Source organism: Protopterus annectens, chromosome 5.part0 (genome assembly GCF_019279795.1).
Source record: "Protopterus annectens isolate FY-2018-M chromosome 5.part0, PAN1.0, whole genome shotgun sequence".
Classification (NCBI taxonomy): domain Eukaryota; kingdom Metazoa; phylum Chordata; order Ceratodontiformes; family Protopteridae; genus Protopterus; species Protopterus annectens.
Window position 1 is genome coordinate 1,427,752,724 of NC_056735.1, and position 25,306 is coordinate 1,427,778,029.

General features: G+C 39.4%; 1 protein-coding gene across 2 annotated transcripts in view; it reads left to right on the forward strand.

The window, feature by feature from the left end:
- PCCA (propionyl-CoA carboxylase subunit alpha) overlaps positions 1 to 25,306 on the forward strand; it is a 4,227,722-nt gene that overhangs the window by 1,744,934 nt on the left and 2,457,482 nt on the right. For both annotated transcript variants that reach the window (XM_044071233.1, XM_044071234.1), the window contains one exon: positions 17,534 to 17,612. In XM_044071233.1, coding sequence (XP_043927168.1) covers positions 17,534 to 17,612 — 79 coding nt within the window. The remainder of the gene's footprint in view (positions 1 to 17,533; positions 17,613 to 25,306) is intronic.

Sequence of the window (25,306 nt, forward strand, 5' to 3'; positions counted from 1 at the left end):
TGCAATTTTACCCATGTCAGAGTTGCCACTGTTTCCTGCTCTTTCCCTTGATGTCAGTTCTAGCTGTACCTTTGTGCGAGTTTCCTCCAAAAGGATCGAGGACATTGGCCTGTGGCGTATCTTCTTCAGATGCATCCTGCTCTGTCTGCTGCTTCGCCACCTGGGGACTCATTGTCCCATCATGTCACAATGTTACCTGTTGGAACTTTCTCAAATCTTTCACTTTGCAGACAGTCTGTCGCTTCAGTTTCTATTTGTTTAATTTCTACCGCACTAATAATCTTTTTACATTCCTCTGTAGGTTCAAGTAGTTTTTGTATCATTGTTAGTACTTCCTTGCTTCACCTAATATGTGTCACCCCCAAGATGGTTTATCTAACTATTGACTGTGCACCCTGACTAAATTGGCACAGTATATCATTACTATCCTCAGTAACTTGACTCACAGGCAGACATGGAAGCCCAGTCTACCTTTGTCCACTCTCTTGGCAGTCTCTCTGCACTAAACTGTTACTGAACCAACATGATATGATTTGTGAGAGGTATAACTCTACCTATATAACCTGCAATCCATCCTTTCACGTATACAGTTGTTAAGCACCATATAAACTTATCCATACCATCACATAAACACACTAAACTAACATAGACAGGGACTGTAAAAGATTAATTTTACAGGCTTCCAAGAATTAGAACTACAGAACCCCTCAGTAATCCTCTTATGCAATTTTACCATACTCACAGAAATCTGCAAGCTGCAGACTGCAAACCTAAAACTGCCCATTTATCATTTAACTGTTTTACTGTTTATCCTGGCAGATTTCTACTCACATTAGGAACCAGAAAAGAAAAATCACAAGTACATACCAGTTTTAATAAGAATAGGTTTTGATTACCACTACTCAGACCTCTTTTGCTGAGGTCTTCCATAGTACTTTGTCTTGTAGTAATTTCTGTTCTCCACGCACAATGATTATCCAAAAGAAAGAAACCGCTTGTAGTAAAAGAAAGCTCAGTTAAAGTACTTTTAGCCTCTGGCTGTAGTGGATGTAATGTATACTTGTATTACAGGATAATACAGCTTGTTTAAATGGTGAGATAGAAGCTATAACAATTTTTGTCACACTGCAGAAAAAATCATAAATTTTCATCATGGATGAAAGTCTTGGAGCAGCTGTTAACTGTCAGAAAGGAACAACATTTAATGAAGTTTCAGCATGTTAGCCTGAAAGAACTCTCATGATAAAAATACTGTATGGTATTTTACAGAATTCTTGGAGTGTTTTAATATGTTTACAGAGGCATTCCCCGTATATGAGAGGTACATAATGCTCCTTAGTCCTTGCTGCTACTTTTCCAGCATTACCTGACATGTGCCTACATGCACTTGCACAGATCCAAACACCAGTGCTGGATTACAGTTTATTTATAAAGTAGTATTTCATGTGAACTGGGAAATAATACTAGTACGATCTCTGAAAAGTATGTTAGGCCATTTTAGTCCAGACTATCACAGACCCTCTGGGAAAAGGCAGAGGTTTATCTTGTTATTTATGTTCATAGGTGTGTACTAGGCTAATGGCCCTGGAGCCTATATAAGCCTAGCCCAAGAAGATTCCCTGACATCATGCCACCCAGTGCCCCTGTCAAGCAAGGCCACTGAAGTGATCCCCAGGGTGAACTTCCTATTGCCCCATCCACTCAAGATTTCTCTTAAAGAGGGCCAGTGAAGTGCTCTGCTTGACGTGAATGGGAAGTTTGTTCCAGAGTATGGGAAGTCTCTGGGTTAGGAACCTGTCCCTCCAGCATGTTCTGTTTATTATGGTAATGAGGTTTAGGTCCCTGGAGCGTATGGCATGGAGGAATTGGGATTTCTTTAGGTGTAGCATATTTAGCAGCTCTGGGTCGAACATGGCTTTGTAGGTCAAGCAGAGATCGCCTCTAAGTAGGCGATAAGAGATGGAGTATAGCTGGAGTTTTTTGAGTCTGTCCATATAGGCATGTGTCTAAGGCCTAAGATCCTCTTAGTGAGGTATTTTTGTGGCCTTTCCAGTTGTTGTAGGTGTCTAGTGAGGTACATACCAAATGAGACGTTGTATTCTATATTAGGTCTAATGAGGGACGAGTAGAGAGGGATTATGACCTTTTGTAATGAGATGTGCTACATAGAAGGACTTTCTGACTACAGCGGCAATGTGGTTATCAAAGGAGAGGTTGCTGTCAGCTTGTGTTCCTAGGTCTCTTATCACACCTTCGGTGTTTAGTGGACTACTGCCTATGTAGTAGTTCATGGGCACCGAATTTTTCCCAAAGGGAATGACAATGCACTTTTTGCCATTGAGCTTAAGGCCATAGTTCTGGCATCAGTCACTGGTGTCATTGAGGCCTTTTTGTAGAATGTCTACATCAGTTTGAGAATCAATAATGGCTCCCAGTTTGCAATCATCTGCGAACTTGTTCAGCCAGGGTCCCTTTGTGTTGGCTTGAACTTCAGAGAAGTAGATGCCAAACAGGAGAAGGCCTAGGACCGATCCCTGTGGGGCACCACTTGTAACTAGTTGGTAGTCAGATTTGGAGTCCACTACTTTCACAATGTGGGTTCTATCAGTGAGCCAGTTGGCAACCCATCTTATGACATAGGTGTTTATGCCTAGTTTAGTGAGTCCGTCTATGATTCCTGAGTGAGGGATGGTGTCCCAAACTGTGTGGAGTCCGGAGTTTAGGGATTCCCTATGTCATTATTTATAAGGTCCATGATGATGTGCTCCATAGCCTTACATAGTTCCCAGGGTCTGTTGTCGCTCCCCCTTTTTGGAGTGGGATGACCATAGCAGTCCGCCATTTGGTAGGACCAATACCTGAAATGAGGCTGTGATTGAACAGGGTACTCAGGTGTCGTGCCAGTTCACTTTGTAATTCATGTAGAACACAGCCAGGGATATTATCAGGTCCCATGGAAGCTGTATTCTTGGCTTTAGACAGTGTGTTTTTTACCTGTGTAGCCATGATAATAGGGACTTGGCATTCCTCAGATATTGTGATGGACCCTTTAGGGGGTGAAGGGGGGTAAAGTTCGCACTGAACCTTTTGGCCAATATGTTGGCAATATCAGTTGGTTCTGTATATGTATTGCCATTGTGCTGTAGCTCAGAGCAGATCTGAGTACTGCCATGTAGATTCTTGACATATCTATAGAATGCCTTGTGGTTGTGTTTAGAATCTGTAGCAATTTTGTTTTCGTAGCTAGCTTTAGAGGATTTGACTATGGATATCCGTTTTTTGCTGAGGCTGACAAGGGAGTTTTTCCAGTCTTGGGACTTCATCCTTTTCTGCAACAGTTGTTTCCTTCTTTTGTAGAGTTTGTTTATGGTGGGGGACCACCAGATTGGCTTCCTTTTTTTGGAGGAGAGCATCTTGGTTCTGTTTGGTATGGCCCATTCCATGCACTTGTGTATGCACTCAAACAGTGCATTGGTGTATGATTCAGTCATGCACCTATTTTCCGTTTGCATGGGTGTCGTGAAGTTAGCCACCTCTGTGTTGATGTTACTGGTTATTTTCCAGATAGATACTAACTGCCTTGTCTTCAAAGGGAAAAAAAAAGATTAATCCCCTTTGTCATTGTCCCATGAGAAAGACACCTGAGGTTTAAACACCTTGAATCTCCAGTGGGTATAAACAGTCAAGATAAAATTACACCCCCCGCCCCAGCTGAGGATCTCTGTTTTGGAGAACCTGTTAATTTAATGCTAGAGTAAAGGTAATTTCCTCCCCAGGAGAAAGGATCCTTTGCCTTAGATGGATCATTCTGACCTTTTTTGTGGTTTTGGATTTCACTGAGATAGACCCAGCTACTCTGCATTTTGTAACCAAAAAGGCTACTAGCTTGTATAGATTTCCTAACAGGCAATATCTTTACTGCTGAGGGTCAGAAGAAGGCAGTAATATCAGTAGTTGCTGTACTTCTTCCAGGCAAAGACTTCATAGAGGTAGATAATCTACAAAAAGATGTATTCCTCTTCCTGCATGACATTTAGAGCAGTTAACTATCCATCTCACAAGCTTCACTACAAGAGTTTTATTTTCAGAGAGAGGGAGAATACTAGCTAGGAAAGCTACTAGGAAAAGAGGTGAAGAATATTAGCCAATTTCCCTCTTGTTTAGACCTGGTTATCACAGTACACATGGTGGTCTGTTAATTCTCAAAGTATTTTTACAGTATAATGGATGCTTCATTCTACCACTACAGCTGGTATTTAGAGAAAACATGCTTGACTCTGGTTTTGACCTTTTTCTTCTTCCTCCTCTTCTTCGGCTGCTCCCGTTAGGGGTCATCACAGCAGATCAACTGTTTCCATTTCTTCCTGTCCTCTGCATCTTGCTCTGTCACACCAACCACCTGCATGTCCTCTCTCACCACATCCATAAACCTTATGTTAGGCCTTCCTCTTTTCCTGTTACCTGGCAGCTTCATCCTTAGCATCTTTTTCCCAATATACTCTGCATCCCTCCTCAGCACATGTCCAAACCAACATAATCTTGCCTCTCTGGCTAAGTCTCCAAACCTTCCAACCTGGGCTGACCCTCTAATATACTTATTCCTAATCCTGTCCATCCTCGTCACACCCAGTGCAAATCTTAACATCTTCAACTCTGCCATGTCAAGCTCTGACTCCTGCCTTTTTGTCAATGCCACTGTCACCAACCCATATAACATAACTGGTCTCACTACCCTCTTATAGACCTTTCCTTTCACTCTTACTGGTACTCGTCTGTCACAAATCACTCCTGACACTCTTCTCCACCCACTCCATCCTGCCTGTACTCTCTTCTTCACCTCTCTTCCACACTCACTATTACTCTGAACTGTTGATCCCAAGTACTTAAACTCATCCACCTTCGCCACCTCTACTCCCTGCATCCTCACCATTCCTCTATCCTCCCTCTTATTCACACACATATATTCTGTCTTAGTCCTGCTGACCTTCATTCCTCTTATTTCTAGAGCATATCTCCACCTCTCCAGGGTCTCCTCCACCTGTTCCCTACTCTCACTGCAGATCACAATGTCATCTGCAAACATCATAGTCTACGGGGACTCCTGTCTGATCTTGTCTGTCAACCTGTCCATCACCATTGCAAATAAGAAAGGGCTCAGAGCTGATCCTTGATGTAATCCCACCTCCACCTTAAATGCATCCATCACTCTCACCGCAGACCTCACCGCTGTCACACTACCCTCGTACATGTCCTGTACCACTCATACATACCTCTCTGACACTCCCGACTTCTTCATACTATACCACAACTCCTCTCTAGGCACCCTGTCGTATGCTTTCTCTAAATCCACGAAGACACAATGCACCTCCTCCTGACCTTCTCTGTACTTCTCCATCAACACTCTGAGCAAACATTCCATTCTCAAAAGAAGTTAAGAATGCATCTCTAGATGTTCCAGCTAATATAGAAGCCTTATTTGAGCATTCAACTGAAGATCTACAGAATGAGTTAAAATAAAAGGGAAAATGATAGCGGTAACTGAAGTAATTTTATATGCCTGTCCTTTAATTATTCTGTTGATTTCTCCCTTGATAGCCTGAGTATTGGGAAAACATTTCTTATATCATCAGAAGGCGGAAACATTTTGTACTAATAGGGTCTATAGATCATTTCCATGTATCATATGCCTGTCTTTCTCACTGCTCATACCTCTTAACCTCATAAAGTTACATATTTCTTTGTAGTTAGTTTTGAATTTGTCAGAAAAAGACAACACACTGTTGGTGTTGGGTCTTAAGCAGACATGAGGTTTAATCTGGGTTGTTTGTAGTTCCAAAAAATAATAGCTGGAAGGTAACTGTTGGACTTGTGCTGTATGAACAAATATATTTTAACAAACATGTTCCAGATTTTGATAGTAAGGAATGTGGTTTGTAAGCCAGAATTCATGGATAGGAGCTCAGGATAAGGAGAATGCTTACTGACATAACAGTTTTTACCTTCCTACAGGAAACATCTGAAGTTCCAAGTTGGTCAGTTTAATTTCCATTTCTCTGCTCTGCTGTTTTGCTTGTCTATTGCACTGCTTGTTTTCAGAGTGCTTTGCCCAAATATTTGTGTACCTATGAATTCAGTACAGTCAAGCATTCCTTTGCTTAGACAGCTTCTGTGTCCCACTATATACTTTTATCCAAATGGAGCATTGTATGGAAGCAGTAAAAAGGTTATTTTTCCATGGGGTCTCAATAGAACTTTTAAAATCCTTCACCATTCCTTTTCAAATGGGTCAGTACCTAAATCTGGGATTATTACTTCCAAAAGTAAGTTCTGAGTATTATTTATTTATGAACCATATTCAGAGCTTGTCTTTAGCAGCTGTGAGCTAGTGCAAATGATACTGGGACTTGTGTCCTTGTGCATTGTGGTGGTACTCAGTTGACGACTTTAAGAGGACACATTTGTTTCTAAAATCATGAAACCAAGATACAGATTTTGTACAACTCATTCCAGTACTGCTAACATCTATAAAGGACTTCTTGTGATGTGCTCAGTCTCATAACTTGACTTTGGGGAATGATTTTCTCCACCTATTACCATCTCAAATTTTCACAGTAGATTCTTCAGACTTACTTGCCAGTTTTTTAAAGTACCACGATGGGTAGAAACTTAAAAAAAAAATGTGTTTTATCCAGAAGTGCTACACAACCCACACCTGTCAGCAGCCCAGTAACCACTTATTCTGAATTTTATAATTTTTCTAACCATGAGTGCCATCATAGGGGCAGACATAGTGTCATGCTCTTGTTTTCCTGGAAAGCTGCTTTTTTTATTAGTAGTAAACATTGGGGCTACATGGGATGAAATTAATTTGCCCTAGCCTTTTCAGTCAGATTACAATTCCATTCACTTACTATGAAAGCAGTGAGAAATACTGTTAAGTATGAGAATTCTCATTAAAAGCATTAGTGTCTGGTTTACAGCAAGGCTTGCATATCTTTTTCCTGCATATATGCCACACAGTCTGTACAGAGTTTTTTTAACAGTAGTGTAAAGAAATAGCTGGGGTAACATATCATTTAAAAAATGTAATTTTGCGAGTTACAAATTCTGTCCTGTATCATATTTCCTGGCTTGCAAAATTCAGCTAATTAGTGAAGCTGCTGTCAGTGGTTTCTTTGCCTTCATATTTCAAAAAGGATGAATACATTTATAGTTCCAGGACAGGGAAAGAAGGCTGTAAATGACTACAGACGTTTATGACCCCAGTTGCTGTAAAATAAAATAAAAGAAAGAATTGCAGGCATCTTTGCTATAAGAATTAGACAAGGCATTTAAAAATTTGATAGATGAAATTATGTAAGAGCAAAGGAGACTGATTCCAAAAGGAAGTATCATGTGATTTCAGTCAGTTTTAACAACGTATACACTGAGAAAGCTGACCAGGCTAGAAATGGCACAGAGGGGAGGAAACTGCAAAAACATGCTTTTTTATAGGAATTGTTTTTCTGTGGGAAAGAAAATGCACTTTGTGCAATGAAAATGTTGCATGTAGGGGTAGTTGTCCTTTAAGGATGAAAAGTGCCTGTCATCAAATGAACATTCTTCGTATAAACATTAAGGAAATCAGAATACTGACTTTGGTTAAAAGGACATTTCATTAAATCTTCTACAAGGTATCAGTTTGATAAATACAGACAACACAGTTTTCATTTGATGCATTAGCAGGCAAGGAGGGACTCATGCTTATCTCTTGTGCAGAGATACAGTGAACATATGAGAATGGAGTCTGGATGACAGAGCCACACTGCAGTCCTTTGCTTATCAGTAAGCAAAACATGTTGACCAGAATTTCTTGAGCAGGTCATTTAAGTAATTCTTGAACGGCAGTTGGACAAAACCCTTTTTCTGTGTCTGTTATTAATCTGTGGGAACTTTTAGGTGGATCACTTTGCTACAAAAAAACAGTGCTGAAGCTTTCAAAGTTTTGTCCTCTATCTCTCAAGTTTGGGCTTGGAAGAAGGATGTTTTTTTCCTTTCCCTGGATTCAGAATTAGTTTTGTTCCTTTCCTTCCTATCAAGAAGTTTATTGATTGCTATATCCATTTACTTTACTTTGTTTTAGTACCATGTTTTGAGCTACATACCCATTTCCAACAGGGGCCTGGGAAGAAGAGCATTCCTTTTTCAAGTTCTATCCATAATTTACATAAAAGTGCAGGTGGTGCTAGTTTTGCTGTTTAATTTACAAATGTTTATGTAACAGGTGACTTCATCTAATAGCATCATGTGTGGTGCAGTTGTTTTATGACTTGTACAAAGATAATTAATCCATGCCTTTGTTCCTCTTATAGACTGTTTAAAACTATTTAGAGATAGTATATGTGAGAGTCCTGCATTTAGTTAAGTACAGTTTTGGCAAAACATGAATTGCACATTTTTTTAATCAATTCTTGTGTTTCATAGAAAACTCTTCACGAAACAGCAGGAAAACCTTATCACTAAAGTTGTGTGATCTCACATTTAGTCTGTTTAGGGTTGTTGGGGTGCAGGGAGTCTTATCCCCAAGATTTGTTTTCTCTTTTTCATTACTGTTGATAATTTCTGACATCACCTTTTTTTTTTTTTTAATTTGGCTCATTGTATAGCCATGGATTGATATGTACAAAAAGGGTTAGATATATAATAATGTGTTAATGGAGATGATATGGCTGGGGTAGAATTTTAGAGATAAAAAATAATTATACTCAAAATTAACAGGTTCATTTTATGTGTATGGCCATAGTTGCAAGCATCTCTTTAAAATTACACACAATAAAGTTGCTAGATCAGTACAGTAATTTCAAAAAGGATGTCCTATTAATGATCAAGCTATGTAAAATGCTAATTTATATAAATTTATGAAAACTGGGACTAGAGTGGATTAAAGTGATAACTATTTAACATATTGTGTTTGGAGAAGTAAGTACAGGAACGTACACACAAGGGAGTCTCTGAACAGTAAGATTATCTCTGAGTAGTTGGATGATATTTTCCATCTCCAAAAAGAACTGAGACTTCATATGGAACGAGCATATGGAACGAGTCTTTCTTAATTAGGAAGATGGCTCTCTACTGGGATTGTTTCATATATAGTGTTTCCTGGGTTGCATTTTGGTAGCATCATAGAAAATATCATAAAATGAAACAAAAGTGTTTATGATGTAACCTGCTCATGACTTCCAGTTTATTCAGCACCAGACAGTGTCATTCTTTGGCTGTACATATAGCAAGAAATCTTGGTATTTTTTGAACACCTTTATTAAAATATCACTTAAGATGTAGGCACATATACATTAATAGAAAATAAACCATATTAACATTTTTTTCATTTATACATATTACACATTATATGTTTTCTTTCTTTATAACAACAGCCCAGCACTCCATCTCTCAATTCCTGCCTTCCCTTAAACTTCACTCTTCCTCGTCCTGAATATTATTTTGCATGTATTGTTCCCACAATTACCATTTATTTCTATGTAATTTTCTCCCTTCCTTTTCTAAAGACCCCTTTTCTAGTTCTTTTATCTGTTTTACAACATTCAGTACTTTAAGTACAGTTGTTTTTGATTTTCATTTTCTAGTAATTGCTTCTCTGGCAGCCAACAGAATTAAATTTAAGTCCTCACTATGCCTCTACAACTCAGTTCATGTGTCCAGACTTTAGTGACAGCCATTTGCTCCCCCCAGTATTTCTAACTCTGTAAGGAGTTTTTTAAATCTGCCAGCTCATTACACTTCCAGTTACCTCTTTATTCCCCATGCACCTGCAACATTTGCTGTTTACCTGAGGAAAAATTCTTCGAAGTCTGCTTTGGGTATGAAAATATATATGCAAACGCCTCCAAGCAAAGATCCTAAACTGTCTGGACTTTGTTGCATACTTGGAAAACCTTACGTATGTCCTTCCCATTGTTTCCTTGTAAATTGCTTCTCCAGTCTCTCTTCTCAATCTTTTCTAACCTCCTCTGATTAATTGTTATAGTTATCATGAAATATTTTATATGGCTTTCTAATTATTCCATTTTAACAGCAGCTTCTGTTCTAGATTCATCAAAAAAGTCTACCAGAGAAGGTCTTTCACTTAGGACTTAACTGTCCCTTTCTCTTTGCCTTTATTTTGATGTCAGTCCCTGTCAAGAAAGGCAGTTTCTTAACTTGCAGTCCAAACGTCATCTTGGCCTCATTCCAGTTTATTATCTTTCCTTCTGTAGTTATTTGCTCCCAGTACCTTGGCTTCTTTGTCAGCTTTATCCAGTAAATTCCAACCCCTCTTGCCTGTTTTCTGTACCCCTACTTGTAGTCATCCGTGTTGCTAAATCTGCTTTCTCCATTCACGTGTTGCTTAGTCCTTAAAATACTTTCTGCAGCTTTATGAATATAATAATAGCCTGTGTGGCTGTGGTTATTCTCCTTAACAATCTGCATTCAAAATCTCACTCTGTCTCATTATTTCTTGAACTCACCCCTGCCACATCATCATCCCTTTCCACTTTGAATTATAACCTTCTGCTTGCAATGTGTGTGAGTGCCTTAACTGTGTAGCTATAAAGTATCCCTTCAAATCAAGTAATTCTTAACCTGCTTCTTTTGGGAAGATCTATATATCCTGCTTAACTCTTGCCCTTTCTCCTCACAGATAAATTCTTCAACTCTTTATTAGTGATTGTCCACAGCATCAACTCTGGTTAATAAAATATGCCTGACCTGTGTATACAACTAAATAGACTAAAAACGTTTTCATTGCTTGTATCTTTCTATCCATACCCATAAACATGAGCTTCCTTATTCTCAGTTTTTGTGTTATCTTTGGTTTAATATCTTACCTCATATCCTTAGCTGCCATTGCAATTAATCCATACTCCTAAATAATTTATCTAAACATGTCCCTGCAAGTATGGTTATTGCTGAACCAAGTTATGAGTGGGTACAAAATTCATGGCTATAGCCTTCGTTTTATCTTCATTAATTTTATATCCTGAAAATATGAGAAACTGTCTCAAAATGTTCCACAATACGAATATGTCTTTTTCTGGATTTATGAAGTATAAAATAATATCATCTACAAATAAAGCTAACTTTCTTGATTGCCATACCAGTTGTGTCTTAGAATTTTTGAGTACCATATTTTCTTTGCCAACAGCTCTTAATATAAAGCAAATAACAAGGGGGAAAGAGGACACTTCTGATTGGTTCCTCCGTTCAAAAAACAACTTACTGGAGGGGAACCCTCCCACTTTAATTCTTGCTTTCAGTCCTTTGTATTATCTTCCTAATTAACCTTATTATTATATCAGGGAATGCAATTGCTTCCATTACCCTACTCATAAAATCCCAGCTTATTCTGTCAAATGCTTTCTCTACATTAGGACCCATGAGCAACAGCTTTATTTTCTTTCATTCTGCTTCCCTCTGGATCATTATTGCTCTATTAATGTTGTCAAATTGAGCAACAGCTTTATTTTCTTTCATTCTGCTTCCCTCTGGATCATTATTGCTCTATTAATGTTGTCAAATTTCTAATTCTGCGGTAGTGGTGCTGTGGTAGCGTTGTCACCTCACAGCAAGATGATGTCACGTTCGATTCTCAGCTAGAGCGTCTTCTGTGTGGAGGCATGCATGAATGGGCGTGTCTTCATTGAAGGTTGTGCGTCAGGGCTGGTAACTCAGCACGTAAAAATCCACTACCAAACATTAGCGGACCGGAGTTCCGCTGTGGCGACCCCTAACCGGGATAAGCCGAAAGAGTCCCCCAATGTTGTCCAATTTCTGTCAATTATGGCAGCATCTTTGCCATTCTTTTAGCTACCGTAGACATAAACACTTTATAATGGTGATTTAAAATTGAAATAGGTCAGTGTGAGACTGGGATTGATGAGTCTTTACCCTCTTTAGGTAATACAGCCAACACAACCTTCTTCCAAGAAGATGCTGGTGTTTCCCTTTCTTTCATAATGGTATCAAACAAAATCTTCTAACTCTTTATCAATTTTCCCTCCTAACTACCATAGGAATGCCATCTGTTCCTGGAGACTTCCCTGCGTATTGACTATATGTCACCATTTTTATCCCAGCTCCTCCTATCATAACCATTAGTTGTTGAGCCTCATCTTCCTCTGATCTTGGCATAACCAAGTCTTCTATAAATATTTCTATTTTTGCTGTTTCTTGGTTTCCACATTCCTCTGTTTTATACAAACTTTCATAAAATTTCTACAATGTCTCTAATTCTTCTTTTTGGTGGTAACATTTTACTTTGTTGTGCTAAAAGTTTTTGTGCTGTTGGATTGTTATCAAAACATAGTTGCTTAACAGCAATCTTTATAAACTCATGTATATTATACATATGCTCCCTTATTTTCTCTTTAGCGATGTGCAGTCATTCCCCTTCTGTCAACTACCAAATCCAAGAAACCCTCAAAATGCATAGGTCTAAGGAATTTGAATCAAATAAAATGTATCCAGAGGAATCAGATCCATCTTTGACTCTGAAGATTCCCAGGTCAGAAACAGCATCAGCATTGTCGCCAACACACTTCCCACCTTCAGCCCCACAGTTGTTAGAGAGAATTGTCATACATTACAAATCATCTAAGAAGCTCCAAAGTAGAGCATCATCTGTGGGGAAGTTGTCTAGATTCCTCTCTTGACCTCCTTCTACTTAGTGGTTTTGATTCTTTAAGTCCTACAAGAGTACTTCTGAAGCAGATGTGGATCAATTGAACAGGACCTTCCTGAAGATGTAGATTGAGATGCAAGTCTTCCCATCCCCCTTGGGTCTAAGGGTGGATAGGGAAGGCCATGCATCCCCTATTCTGGCTCCTTTCCCAGCCTGGACCCGAGGTCTGTCCCTCACTGTTAACCGCAGCATCTGGTTTAGCATTCGTGATGCCTTTTATTCAACATACTTGACTCTGAGGTTGTCTGAGTGAAGGCCTTCTCAAGACCATTTACTTGATGCCCTGGTCCTTGGCATCCTCATTGGAGCTGTCTCGCACTGCTTCATTGTCAGCATCAGAGGCATTGGCCTTCAAGCTTTTAGTTTTGATATACTTTTATAAACTGTCCACACTCTCCACTTTAGAGATCCCTTCTTTATTGCAGCCCATTTGTCCCACAGGAGGAATAGATCCAGTCATGGAAGCTGCATCCTCTTATCCATTTGAAGTTGGGGCAGTATTTCAGGTTATGGAGAGGATAAGCACTTCCTTGAGAGGTGAAACATAGAGTTGAGCATGAGTTGGGGCTTACCTTTCCCATGCTCCAAGAAAGAGGATGTGTAAAAAGAGGCACATCGACTCCCCATCAGAGTCATTCATGTCTGACACTGATTTGGATGATAGAGGTGGTTCCTCCCAGTCATTTCCCAAATACATCACTTTCTATGAGACCCTAAAACTTAGGCAGCAAAGGCAGATGGGTAAGAGTGATAATATCCTGAGGCTATTCAATATTCTTCTCCTAGCTTCCCCCAAATGTCAAAATACTGATTCCAGATATACCCTCCCACTGATTAGAGGTTTCAAAAAGGGAAATTGTCTCCTTGCTTCAAAAACAAAGCCCCACTAGACTAAACGGAGTTATGATTTTATTCCAGTTTCTTCTTGGTTTCATAGAAAACAAAGAACCTCAGGCATATATTCCACCTCAGTCATTTGCATAACTATGTCAAGAAGACTCTAGTCATGATTGCCATGGTGCTGTTAATTTTACCTTGCCTTAGGGCAAATGACTGGTTGTACTACACTGATCTCCAGGATACAGACCTCTGCAACAAAGTAGCCAAAACGTCTCCAAGATATCTATGCTTCTGACTTAGAGTTGGTCACTTTCAATTCAAAACCCTGTCCTTTGGTGGTGTTACAGCCCTCAGATGTTCACCAAGTGCATGGCTATTCTAGTGGCTCACCTATGCCTTCAGGGAATTTGAATTTTCCCCTGTCTGGATGACTGGCTCCTAGCTGCCTCAACAATGAAGGTTCTGATCAAATCATGGACTATTTACTTCATATATGTGTCCTTTGACATTTCAGTAAACAATTAGAAAGTCATTTCTGCATCCATCTCAAAATAATTAATTTTATCAGATGTCCTTTGAACATGACTACTTCAGTAGTGTCTTCTCTGCCAGACAGAATTCAGACATTGAAGTCGACTGTTCAGAGCCACTTTCAGTCTTCCTCTCCTACAACTGCATTGATCTTCAAGGTCCAGGGTCTAAGGGCTTTGTCTTTCCCAGTAGTACAATCTGATCAGTGTTACGTGAGAATTTTGCAGTGACTTCTCAAAGCTTAATGGTCTCAACTTTGTCAGCCCCTCTCAACTTATTCATTAGAACTAATCTTTACAAACAACAGTTACAGTGGTGGTTAGATTCCCCTTTTGTATATTCTAGTAGACATTTTGTTCTGCAGCCACCAGCAGCTGTGGTTACCACAGACAGCTCTTCCCTAGTGTGGGGGACATTACGAAGGGAAAATTGTTCCCATTATTATTGAGTCCAGAAGAAGCCAAGCTTCACATCAGTGTTCTAGAGGTTCAGGCAGTTCTCCTAGCTTTGCAGGAACTTCAGGATTGCTTTCCTCTTTGGGTGATTTCAAAACAGGCAATATGACAGTGGTTTGATGCATCAACAAGCAAGGGGGGACCAGGCCATTTCCTCTAGACCAAGAAGCAGTCTGGTTTTGTCAATGGGCGATAGACTGCACATCATTTTCTAGTGGCAGTGCACATCCCAGGAATGCTCATTTGCTTTGCAGACAGGCTAAGCAGGTTGATCCTAACACCTCATGAGTGGTCTCTGAATATAGTTGCAAAATAGCAGATATTCTGTCACAGGGGCCATCTTTGCTATCATCTTTTTGCTTCCTCATCCAGTACCAAGTGCAGCAAATAATTCACTGCAATCCCACCATCTCCCCAAGAGATACTGTGGTTAAGCAGTGGCACCCCAGAGGTACTGTATGCCTTTTCTCCTTTGCTTCTAATTCCCAGGTTTCTGCAGAAAGCAATTAGATGCAAGGCAACTTTTATCCTCATTGCCCCTTTGTAACCCAAGCAAATCTAATTTCCCCTGCTCAGTTATCACCTGAGGGATACCCCTGAATATTAAATCCGACATCAGATTTGCTTTCCCACCCCTCCAGGAAGCCTCACTTAGACTTTCCCAACCGAAAACTAACAGCTTGCTTTCTCCATTTCCATTGTTGCTCAACAGTTCATCATTTTCAACTGACGAAGTTAGGATTTTGTCTGATTCCTAGAAAGACTCCATCCGCAATTTGTACCATGGAAAGTGGAAACACTTTGTTATTTGGGCATCTTCACAAGACATTGACCCTCCCTTCTCAGCTCCCATTCCAGATGCTCTTTGTTTCTTAGCATATATATTTGATTCAAAGTCCAGTGTCTCCATTTTCAAGAAATGTTTCTTCTCTGTTGTGGCTACCTAATTATCATTGCATTTTTTTTTACCATGCAGCATACTTTTAACCTCCAGTGTAGCAGTTGGGAACACTGCTTATGATGTTGCTTAAGCGACTGCCCCTTGTGTAGAAGTCCTCTTCAATGCAAGGTGCAATAGATGTGCAAAAGTTTAGCTCATCTCATTTAGAGACTTCTGCAAAAGAACCATTGCTTCAACTGTTCATCAAGACCAGGCAGCCTTTTTGCATCAGAGCACCAAAAATCACAACTTGTTGTTGTTGTGTCTTTCGGCTTATCCCAGTTAGGGGTCACCACAGCGGAACTCCGGTCCGCTAATGTTTGGTAGTGGATTTTTACGTGCCGAGTTACCAGCCCTGACGCACAACCTTCAACGAAGGCAGACCCATTCACGCATGCCTCCACACAGAAGACGCTCTAGCTGAGAATCGAATGGGACAACATCTTGCTGGGAGGCGACAACGCTACCGCAGCACCACTGTAAAAATGTTCAAATGCTAGGCAGACAAACTGCAGGTGACTGATAACTTATGATACCTGGATTCCCCACAGTCAGTACATTTTCTCAGGTTTGCAAGAAATCCTGTCTGAAATGTGAAAAGTAAGGCTATGATGTCACTGATCACAATAACCTCTACTAGGTCCCATGGAGTAAAAGAAATGTGCTTGAGTGCCACTCTTCAGCACTAGCATCAGGGGTTGCCTGCCCCTGTGGTAGATCATCTCAGAAGGGCTGCCTCTAAGTAAACTTTATGTGCAGTTCTGCTGCCTTTTCAGCTAGTGCATTTTCTTGTAGCACCCTTCTTCATGTGGTTACATCCCTTACCACAACTGCAAGAATGCTGTCTGTACGCCAAAGGGTGCATATATCTACAAGCAGTGTAGCACAAAATTTTATTAAGAGCACCCAAAAAGGTTTACTTAAATGTTAATTTTATTGTAAAGAGCTGTCTTAAAGGTCATCTGATATGGTGAGTACTTGTATACTTGCATTATATGATATTTTCTAGTGGCATCCTGATAGTAAGGAAAACGGTACGAAGAAAAGAAAATAATGCAAATTGGAGTAAGCAGTGCTTATAGCAACAATGCTGGTAACCAAATTACATTTTAAAGGTTGAAAATTAATTTTGGTTCACAATGCAAAATGGGCATTACAACAGAAATTTTAGCAAGAAAATTGAAATATTAGTATGTCTCTGAGGTTTCTACTTCATATGTGTTTTATATTCCTCCATAATTGAGCTAAATCAAACAGAAAAAGGAGTAAACTTTTGTCAGAGTTAATGCTTTCATAGCTGTTTTAACTTAAAATAAATATGAGTACTAATACATGAATATAAGAAGTAGAGTTTTTACACCCAGACCTGAAAATAACTGTATTTAACAAATTGGGATGTCTTCTGTCATTTTCTATACTTGAACTTTATTTTGAGTGCATGTGTTTGTGCAAATGTTTTTTCTATTATGATCACTAAAATGTGAAATTAAACTTTGCCTTCGTGGTGTTAAAAAGGCAGGGCTTAAAGATAAATATTAATTTGTGTGGAGAAGTACCATTTTACTTGCTGCTCCTTTGTCCACATAAAGTGTGAACCAAGGGCCTCTTTCTGTTTTTAGAGAATAATCCTTCAGCACTTGCTACTGTGAAGGTTAGTCAAATTGTACCTAGTATGACTCATTCAGTAATAGTATGCATTTTACATCTTGTGTCTCACAAGCCTTTTTCTCTGCATCAGTTTTAAAGCAGTTAATTTATGGTGATAAACTAGATTTGAATGTTTGCATGCTTATTTACTGCTGTCAAGGGTTGAGGATTAATTGTATTTTAGTTTCTTAATATGTATGCTAAGCGTTATATTTTGAGTTTAGGAGACTGTCAGTTGCTATCACATGTAGTACTTAATTAGTTGTTTCTGACTCTTTAGCAGACTGCTTTTTAATAAACCAGTTGTTGTCTTTAGCGTTATTGAACATATGGTCAGCTGTCATGTTCACATGACCAAGTGCTCAAAGTCTGAACTTCTGTTTAATTGTTCCCTGCTGCTAGGCTACCCCATCATGATCAAGGCCTCGGCAGGTGGTGGTGGGAAAGGCATGAGGATCGCCTGGGATGATGAAGAGACCAGGTGAGACCCTGTCCAAAATATAGCCTTGAAAATAAAGAATGCAGCTTGCAAAGTTCCATCATATTAACGTGTTATGGCAGACGGAGAGGTAGCAGAAAGAAAATTGAGAAATTGTATTTTTTTTTTGTGTGTCTGCTACCTTGAAAAGATAAACATAGCATTAAATCTTTTGCAATTTGACTTCAGATTGTCATTAACTGCTTCATTTTTCTCTTTCAACAGCTTTTCTTCATTAAATGTATACTTAGTGAAATGTATACATCAGCTAATTTGATCAGACCCACTACATTTAACTAAAGAGCCTTTTGTTCTTTTCCTCTGGAATTATTCCAGGTTTTTATCATTTTATATTGTGTTTAACAAATAATTATATTGTGCCATGTTTAGTGCATCTCATTTGTTATGTTTTAGTGGAAGTGTTGAAGCATAATCAATGCTTTATTCTAAAATGTTGATAAAACAAGTTGCAGTGGCATAATTTATGTTCTTTTTTTATCATTACATATTGTGTTAGTTAAAGTTTGGATGCCTAAAATAAATCCTAGCAATTAAAATGGAGTGACAGTAGTAAAGAAATAGCCAGGAGTATGCAGTATGCATTAACCACTGAATACAGCAAGTTTCTAGAGAGGCATCAGTGATGCGGACACAGTGCCAGGAAAGGCAGGGCTGGTGTAAACAGAACACAGCAGGCATGTTGTTTTTGTTTACTTTATTGGAGCAGGTTGGTGTTAGATTAAGTGGCTGGTGATGCACTTCACTTATTTGTGAAAATCATTGGAATGTCATTCACTTGTGTTTGTCATTGTTTACTAACAGCTCAGACCATCATCCAGATGGTCCATTTGCCCAACCCTCATCCAGCCTTTAGCTTATTTCCCAGCAGATTGTGTGAAAAGTAGGTGGAGGAATAGTGCTTAAACCCACAGAGAAAGAATTCCATTCTTTACAGTCATATCAGTCCCATTTGCAGCATGCTGTCTAATCTAGAAGAAAATCCATTTCCAGATTTACAACAGGGGAGCCAGCCAATTAGAGATAAGTGTTAGTGAATTCATTTTGGAACTCTTCGTCTAAAAAGTAACATTTAATTAAAGAAATTATAATCAGAAATCATGTTGCATTATTGGAATTTGTGTACTTTGTTTAAAGCATTCAACATTGCCTCTTACGACTGGGTCTATATTAAAACACTGACTTTTTAAAACGTTGAATGTTTTAATATCGACCCATATTCAGTGAACGCTGACATCGAACATGCAGAACAGCAAATTTTTTCCAAGGGAAAAAATTCGCTGTTCCGACACACATACACACAACACAAACACACCAAACAGCAGTCCACACACATACACCTAAAATCCTACATCTAACCCTACACTAAACTGTACACACACCACTAGCTATCCACTTACCTTAACCCTAAGGTCCGTCACTATCACACACTCACCTCACCTGCGCCCTAACCCTAACTCACCTACCTCACCCTAACCCTCACGTCTACACAATCGCACACTTACCTGACCTGCGCCTTAACCCTAACTCACCTACCCCATGCCCTAACCCTCACATCCACACAATCACACATTTACCTGATCCAGACCCGTAACTTTCCACCACAGTGCTGAACATAGCGAAGCCACAGGAACGGCCAACTGAATTCCTTCCCTTGGAAGAAATTCGGTGTTCCGCAGCTTCACTGAATAGGGGTCATTATTAGAACATTCGAAGTTGTGAAACTTCGATGTTCTAATATAGACCTTACTACTTTGTAGCAACCTGTCAAGTCACTGTGTGTGTGTGTGTGTGTGTGTGTGTGTGTGTGTGTGTGTGTGTGTGTGTGTGTGTGTGTGTACATATATGATACCCATTCCACCCGCTCCCATGGTTGTTCATTGTGATATAAAAGTCTCTACAGCACTGAGGGATGGGCATATGCAACGTGAAGAAATACCCAGTGTTTTTTTTTTTTTTTTTGTGTGTGTGTGATTCAGACATACCCTTTTCATTTCATGATGGTATCATTCCACAGCACTGCTCTACAGTTATTGATAAGAGAAAACAAAAAAATATTCTATCCAGTTAATTATATTTATTTTATTTTTTTTTGTGTTACTGGAATTGTGTTACAGTTTAGCTTGCTACCTTTTGCCTTGCAGTTTAAAATGGTCTAGAAAGATACATAAAGTGCCTTCAGTATGAATAAAATATTACTTTATGCAGTTATCTCCCATATCAGTTTTTGCTAGAATATACAATACTCAATAAACACAATGGAAAATTGTGTATACTGCTTGAATATTTATTTTTGTTTCTTATTAAAGTGGGAAGCATTCATTTATGTGAAGCTCTAATGAGCAGAAGCTGTTTTTTATTTCTCATTAGTTTCATGGACTGTGGCTAGATATGTATTTGAAGTGCATAACTAACATTTTAGGCACATTCTATTAATCTATGTAAAAAACACAAAACACCAGCTTGTGATAATTAACACTTTGCATAAGCATTTTACATTTGTAAATACCCCACAAAATTTACTATCAGGCCTCTTTACTTATAATATTGTAGTTACATTAATGTTGTATTTGTTGTTACTTAGAATTAATAGAAACAGCATAGTAGTGATATAATTTGTCTCCCTTTGATGTCTTTTAAAAATGAACCCTGTGTTTTATGTGAATTACCTGCTATTATACATTTTGGGTAAGGAGATGTATGGAAAAATAGGTAATTTTAACCCGACTGATAATACTGAGTTGCCTGCATTTCTAGTTAAATCTGAGCCACATGGTATCGGAGTTTATTACTGCATTGCCAGCTGTGACACTGGGGTTAAGTGCATTTCAGTGAACCAGTGAAATATTAGTCTTAATTATATAATTGCACTTCTTCATGTATTTACAGATGATATGCCAATGTATAAAATACTGAATTTGTCATTTCAGCATTAGCAGGCATATATATTTTTTTTCTTTTATTTATTTTACATTTGTTTGCCAGGAATGTCCACTGGGCTAAAAATGAGCCAGTTTTCAGTGGAGGCCTGGGGAGAAAAGCTCCAGGACACGCAGAAGTACAATATAACAGTAAATTGACATAAGTACAATATAACAGTAAAACTGACATTAATTGACATTAAAACAACAGTATAATTGCCAGAACAACAAAATCAAATTTGGAATAAGAACTGCTATTGGATAACAGCAAGTTGATCTTCCTCATATATATGGTAAAGACATTTGGTAATCATTAAAAAGGTCATAGTGTAGTATGAAGTATAAGGAAGGAAAAGGTGTTAGATGACTGTGAGTTTTTAAGAGGAGGATGTGAGTAGAATAGTGTTAATAAGTTCGAGTGTAGAAAGGAACAGTGGAGTATTTTTGTGTGGCAGGTGTGGGAGGTAGAATGTGAGATGAGTAAAAGAGTGACAGTAGTGGGGAAGATGTGTGGATGGGTAGTGAAGATGACTAAGATAGTAGTTACAGTGGAGATCAGGTTATATGGGGTGTGGAGCAGGAGCATTGCCAGTGTGTAATTTTACAGAGATGCAGGGTGCTTTTGAAGAAGATAACATCAGTGGTGGATCTAAGTCCTGATAGGAGTGAATTCCAGAGTTTGGCAACGTAGAAGGAATAGAGAGCCTGACTAGCGGGGAGTTTAGATTTTTGAACGACTAGCAGAGTCTCATTGTTTGATCTGAGGGGTCTGTTTGGGTGGTATTGAGTTAGTGATGATGAAAGGGCTGGACAGTTGGGTTTATATATTATTTTGTGGGCTATGGTAAGCTGCTGATATGTGAGGTATTGTGGTAATTCAAGCCATTTTAGTGTGTGAAGTGAGGAACAGTGATGGGAGGAGTAGATGGTTGCTAATCTTGCGATTTTGTTATAACAGATTTCCATTTTGGTTTTTAAACATGTGCGAATGTTTGTGAGTAAGGGGGCACTATATAATAAGGCTGGTAGTAGGAATGTAGAGGCCAGGGTTTGTCTGGTGGTGAAGCTTAGGAAGTGTTTGTGTAGGTATAGGGTTCCTAGCTTTTGGTGTTTTTTTTTAATGTTGTGAATGTGATGGCCAAAGGTTAAGCCGTCATCATTGGTAACACGTAGCAGTTTTGTATGTGGGACGACTTCTAACTTGTTTTGTTGAGAGAGTAGATTTTGAAGTCAGGTTTGTTTATTGTGATTTTTTTTTTTTTTTTCGGAGTGAAGAGAAGAAGTTTGGTTTTGTTTGAGTTGAGTGCAAGGTGGTTAGTGGGCATCCAGTTTTCAATGGATGAGAATACTTGCTGAGTATGTGTGCGTAGTTCGGGTATGGTTGTGGCGGTGCAGATTATAGTTGAGCCATCTTCATATTGAATAACAGAGTTGTTGGGAACACAAGAGTGAAAGTCATTGATAAAAATACTGAAAAGAAGGGGGCCTAATATGGATCCCCGAAGCACTCCAGTGGGAGTGTCTAGGAATGGTGAGCTAGAGGCATCCCATCTAGTGGATTGCTTTCTGTTGGATAGGTAGTTGGAAAACCAGAGTAAAGCTGGTGGAGATATACCCAGTGTGGAAAGCTTAGAGAGGAGAAGTGAATGGGAGATAGTGTTGAATGCCTTAGAGAGATCGAGGAAGAGGGAGGAGACCAGTTTTCCTTCATTGTGAGCTTGGTTAACAGTGTTTGTGAAAGATAGTAGAGCAGTGATAGTACTATGGGGCGGGGTTGGAACCGTGTTGATAGGGGGAAAGAAGATTGTTGTTTAGTAGGTGTAGTAGATATTGCTGGAGCTGGGAGTGTATGCATTTTTCTAAGATCTTGGAAATGGGAGAAAGTATAGTGGTTGGGCGGAAGTTGGAGGTGTCTGAATTGTTACCACCTTTATGCAAGGGAAGAATGTAAGCTTTCTTCCAGATGGTGGGTATGTAGGATTCCTGAATTGATCTATTTAGTAGTATACTGACTGGGTAGGATATGGCTGTAGCTGATATTTTAAGGTATTCAGGAGGTAGGTTGTCAGGGGCATTGCTTCCTGGCTTTAGTTTGAGAGGAAGCCTGGTTGTAGTAGAGGTAGGGATGGGGGAGAAAGAAAATGTACTAGTGGGGGGTTTGTAGGCTGGTTATTATTGGGGTAGTGGTTAGGTTGGCTAGGTGGAGGTGGGAAGGAGGCAGTCAGATTTGCGATGGTTTCTGTAAAGTATGAATTGAAGATAGAAGCAATTTCTAATGATGATTTTTCTGGATGTGGACAGGGATTACTTTTTGTCCCAGGGTTTAGTAGTGAGGAGATTGAGGTCCAGACTTGTCTTGGATTTTGCTTATAATTATGCTGTAGTTTAATGTAGTGATCTCTTTTATCATTTATGATTTGGCATTTTACTTTGTTGCAGAGATGTCTATACAGTTGGAGGTCAGTGGGATTTGTAGTTCTTTGCTATTTTTTCCAGGCTTTGTCTCGAGTGAGCATGGCCTGTCTGGTACTTTTGCTAAGCCAGATGGTGTATTTTGATTTTACTCTTTTGTGATGGAGGGGGGCATGGCTGTCTAGGATTTTTAGGAAGGTTCAATTAAAAAATTCAACTGCTTCATCTAGTGGGAGGGTTTTTAGTATATTCCAGTTTATGGATTTTAGATGGTTGGAGAAAGAATGAGGGTTGAAATTTTTGATGGTTCTCCTCATTATGTAGTGATGTTGGCTGGGTAATTGGGAGGTTTCACGTATGGCATATGCTGGTTGGTGGTCGCTGATATTGCAGGGAAGAGTACCTGTTTTGGAGAATTTATTGGGGTCTGAGACTAGTATCCAGTCTATGACTGAGCCGCTAGTATTATTTCTAGTTGGTCTGGTTATTTCTGTGATTAATTGGGTAAAGTTGTAGAGGTTGATACTGGGGGGTGTGGAGTTGTCTGGTTGATTAAGCCAGTTTATGTTTACGTCTCCCAGTATAATTGTTTCGTTGTTAATGTTGGTGGAGATCCAAGCTAAGATTTCTTCTAAGATGGGAGTATTGTTCCCTGGGGGTAGGTAAAGTGTTGTTATACATATGCTTGTACAGTTAAGTTTTAGAAAAGCAATTAGGATTTCAGCGTTTGAGAACTGAGGAATAAGGGATGAGTAGGGGATAATGGAAAGGCTATTTGGGAAGAATAGGGCAACTCCTCTGCCTTTTTTTTGGGATCTGTCTAGTCTGAGGCAGGAGTAATTGGGTGGTAGGAATTTGGTGTCTTTAATATATGGTTTTAGCCAGGTTTTGGTTGTTGCAAGTATATCTGGTTTTACTATAGGCTATCCAGGCATGGAATTCTGGAATTTTATTTCTAATACTTTGTAGGCTGACAGTAGTAAAATTTGTAGATCTGTGGGAATGGGTAAGTTGGTGGAAGAGGGATTGGGTCCTGGGTTGGGGTGAATATCTCCACATAAGGAGAGAAAGTGTTTAGGGGTGGGGGATATTAATATAGATCGTGTTCGTGTTATATGATTCTGATTCCTGTTTGAAAAAGGGAAGGGGGGTGGTGGTTATGTGAGAAGATTTTAAGTCCAGAGCCGCTGAGCAGGCATTGGCTTCTGAGGGTGTTTTCAGGCCTACACAGTTATATATAAAACCAACTACAGCTCCAAAGGCAAAGACTAAAGCACCACTAAAGACAAAGAAACAAGTACAGCAAGCCCATGGACAGGCCTCCATGCCTAAAAAACAGATGCTCAAAATGGCCGAAGACCTAATTACTTTGATCAGGGGTTCCCATCCCCCTCCTGAGAAGAGGCCTAGGCAAGAGACAGAGTATGAATCTTCAGATCAGGTTTCCATTTCCTCTGGTTCCTCTTCTGACCAAGAATACTCCCTTCCTCCCTATGAGGATTCCGATGCTGAAGAATCTATCCCTTCAGCCTCCCCTCCTGAGGATTTTTCTTTTGGGGAAACACTGCATACCATGAGGGAGCACTTCCACCGGGAGAGCCAAGACTACTCAGAATCTAAGAAAAGGCTTAGATATTTTCTTTTACTACCTCAGCACAGACCTCTTGCTATCCCTCCTGTTTTAGACATTGTAGATGATGTATTTTCAGAGTCCGGCCTGTCCCCTGACTCTTTACCCCCTGCACCTGTTAAGCCAGACAGATACTACAGGGTTCCAGATTCACATAAATGTCTTTATAAAAACCCTGCTGCTGACCCAGAAACTATTTCTCAGGGTCCCAAAGGGGTCAAGGCTTCCACTGCAAAAAACCCTATCCCTTCTGATAGGGATTCAAGGGCTCTGGACAGATGGGGGCAAAATGTTTACACTTCTGCTACCTTGGCTGTGAGGGCTTTAAATTGTCAATTTCATATGCTTAAATATCAGCAATACTTATTGTCACTGCTTAAACAGAAAATGGTAGCAAATTCTGAATGTGTAGAAAACAAAGAAATGCAGGATTTATTGCATGCAACTGAACAAGTGGGAAAGCATACTTTGCAATGTGGTTTTGATTCTCTGGAAGCCTCTTGCAGGGCCGCTGTTATGGGTTCTGTCATTAGGTGACATGCTTGGTTAAAGGAACAGAATCTGTCTGATCATGTTAAAGCAAAATTATTAGATGCTCCATTACAGCATGATACTTTGTTTGGTGTTAAAGCAGAAGAAGTGTTGAAGAAAATGGAGGACAAAGTAAAATCTATGCAGACAGTTAAGGATTTCTTACAGGTGCAGCCACCCAGATT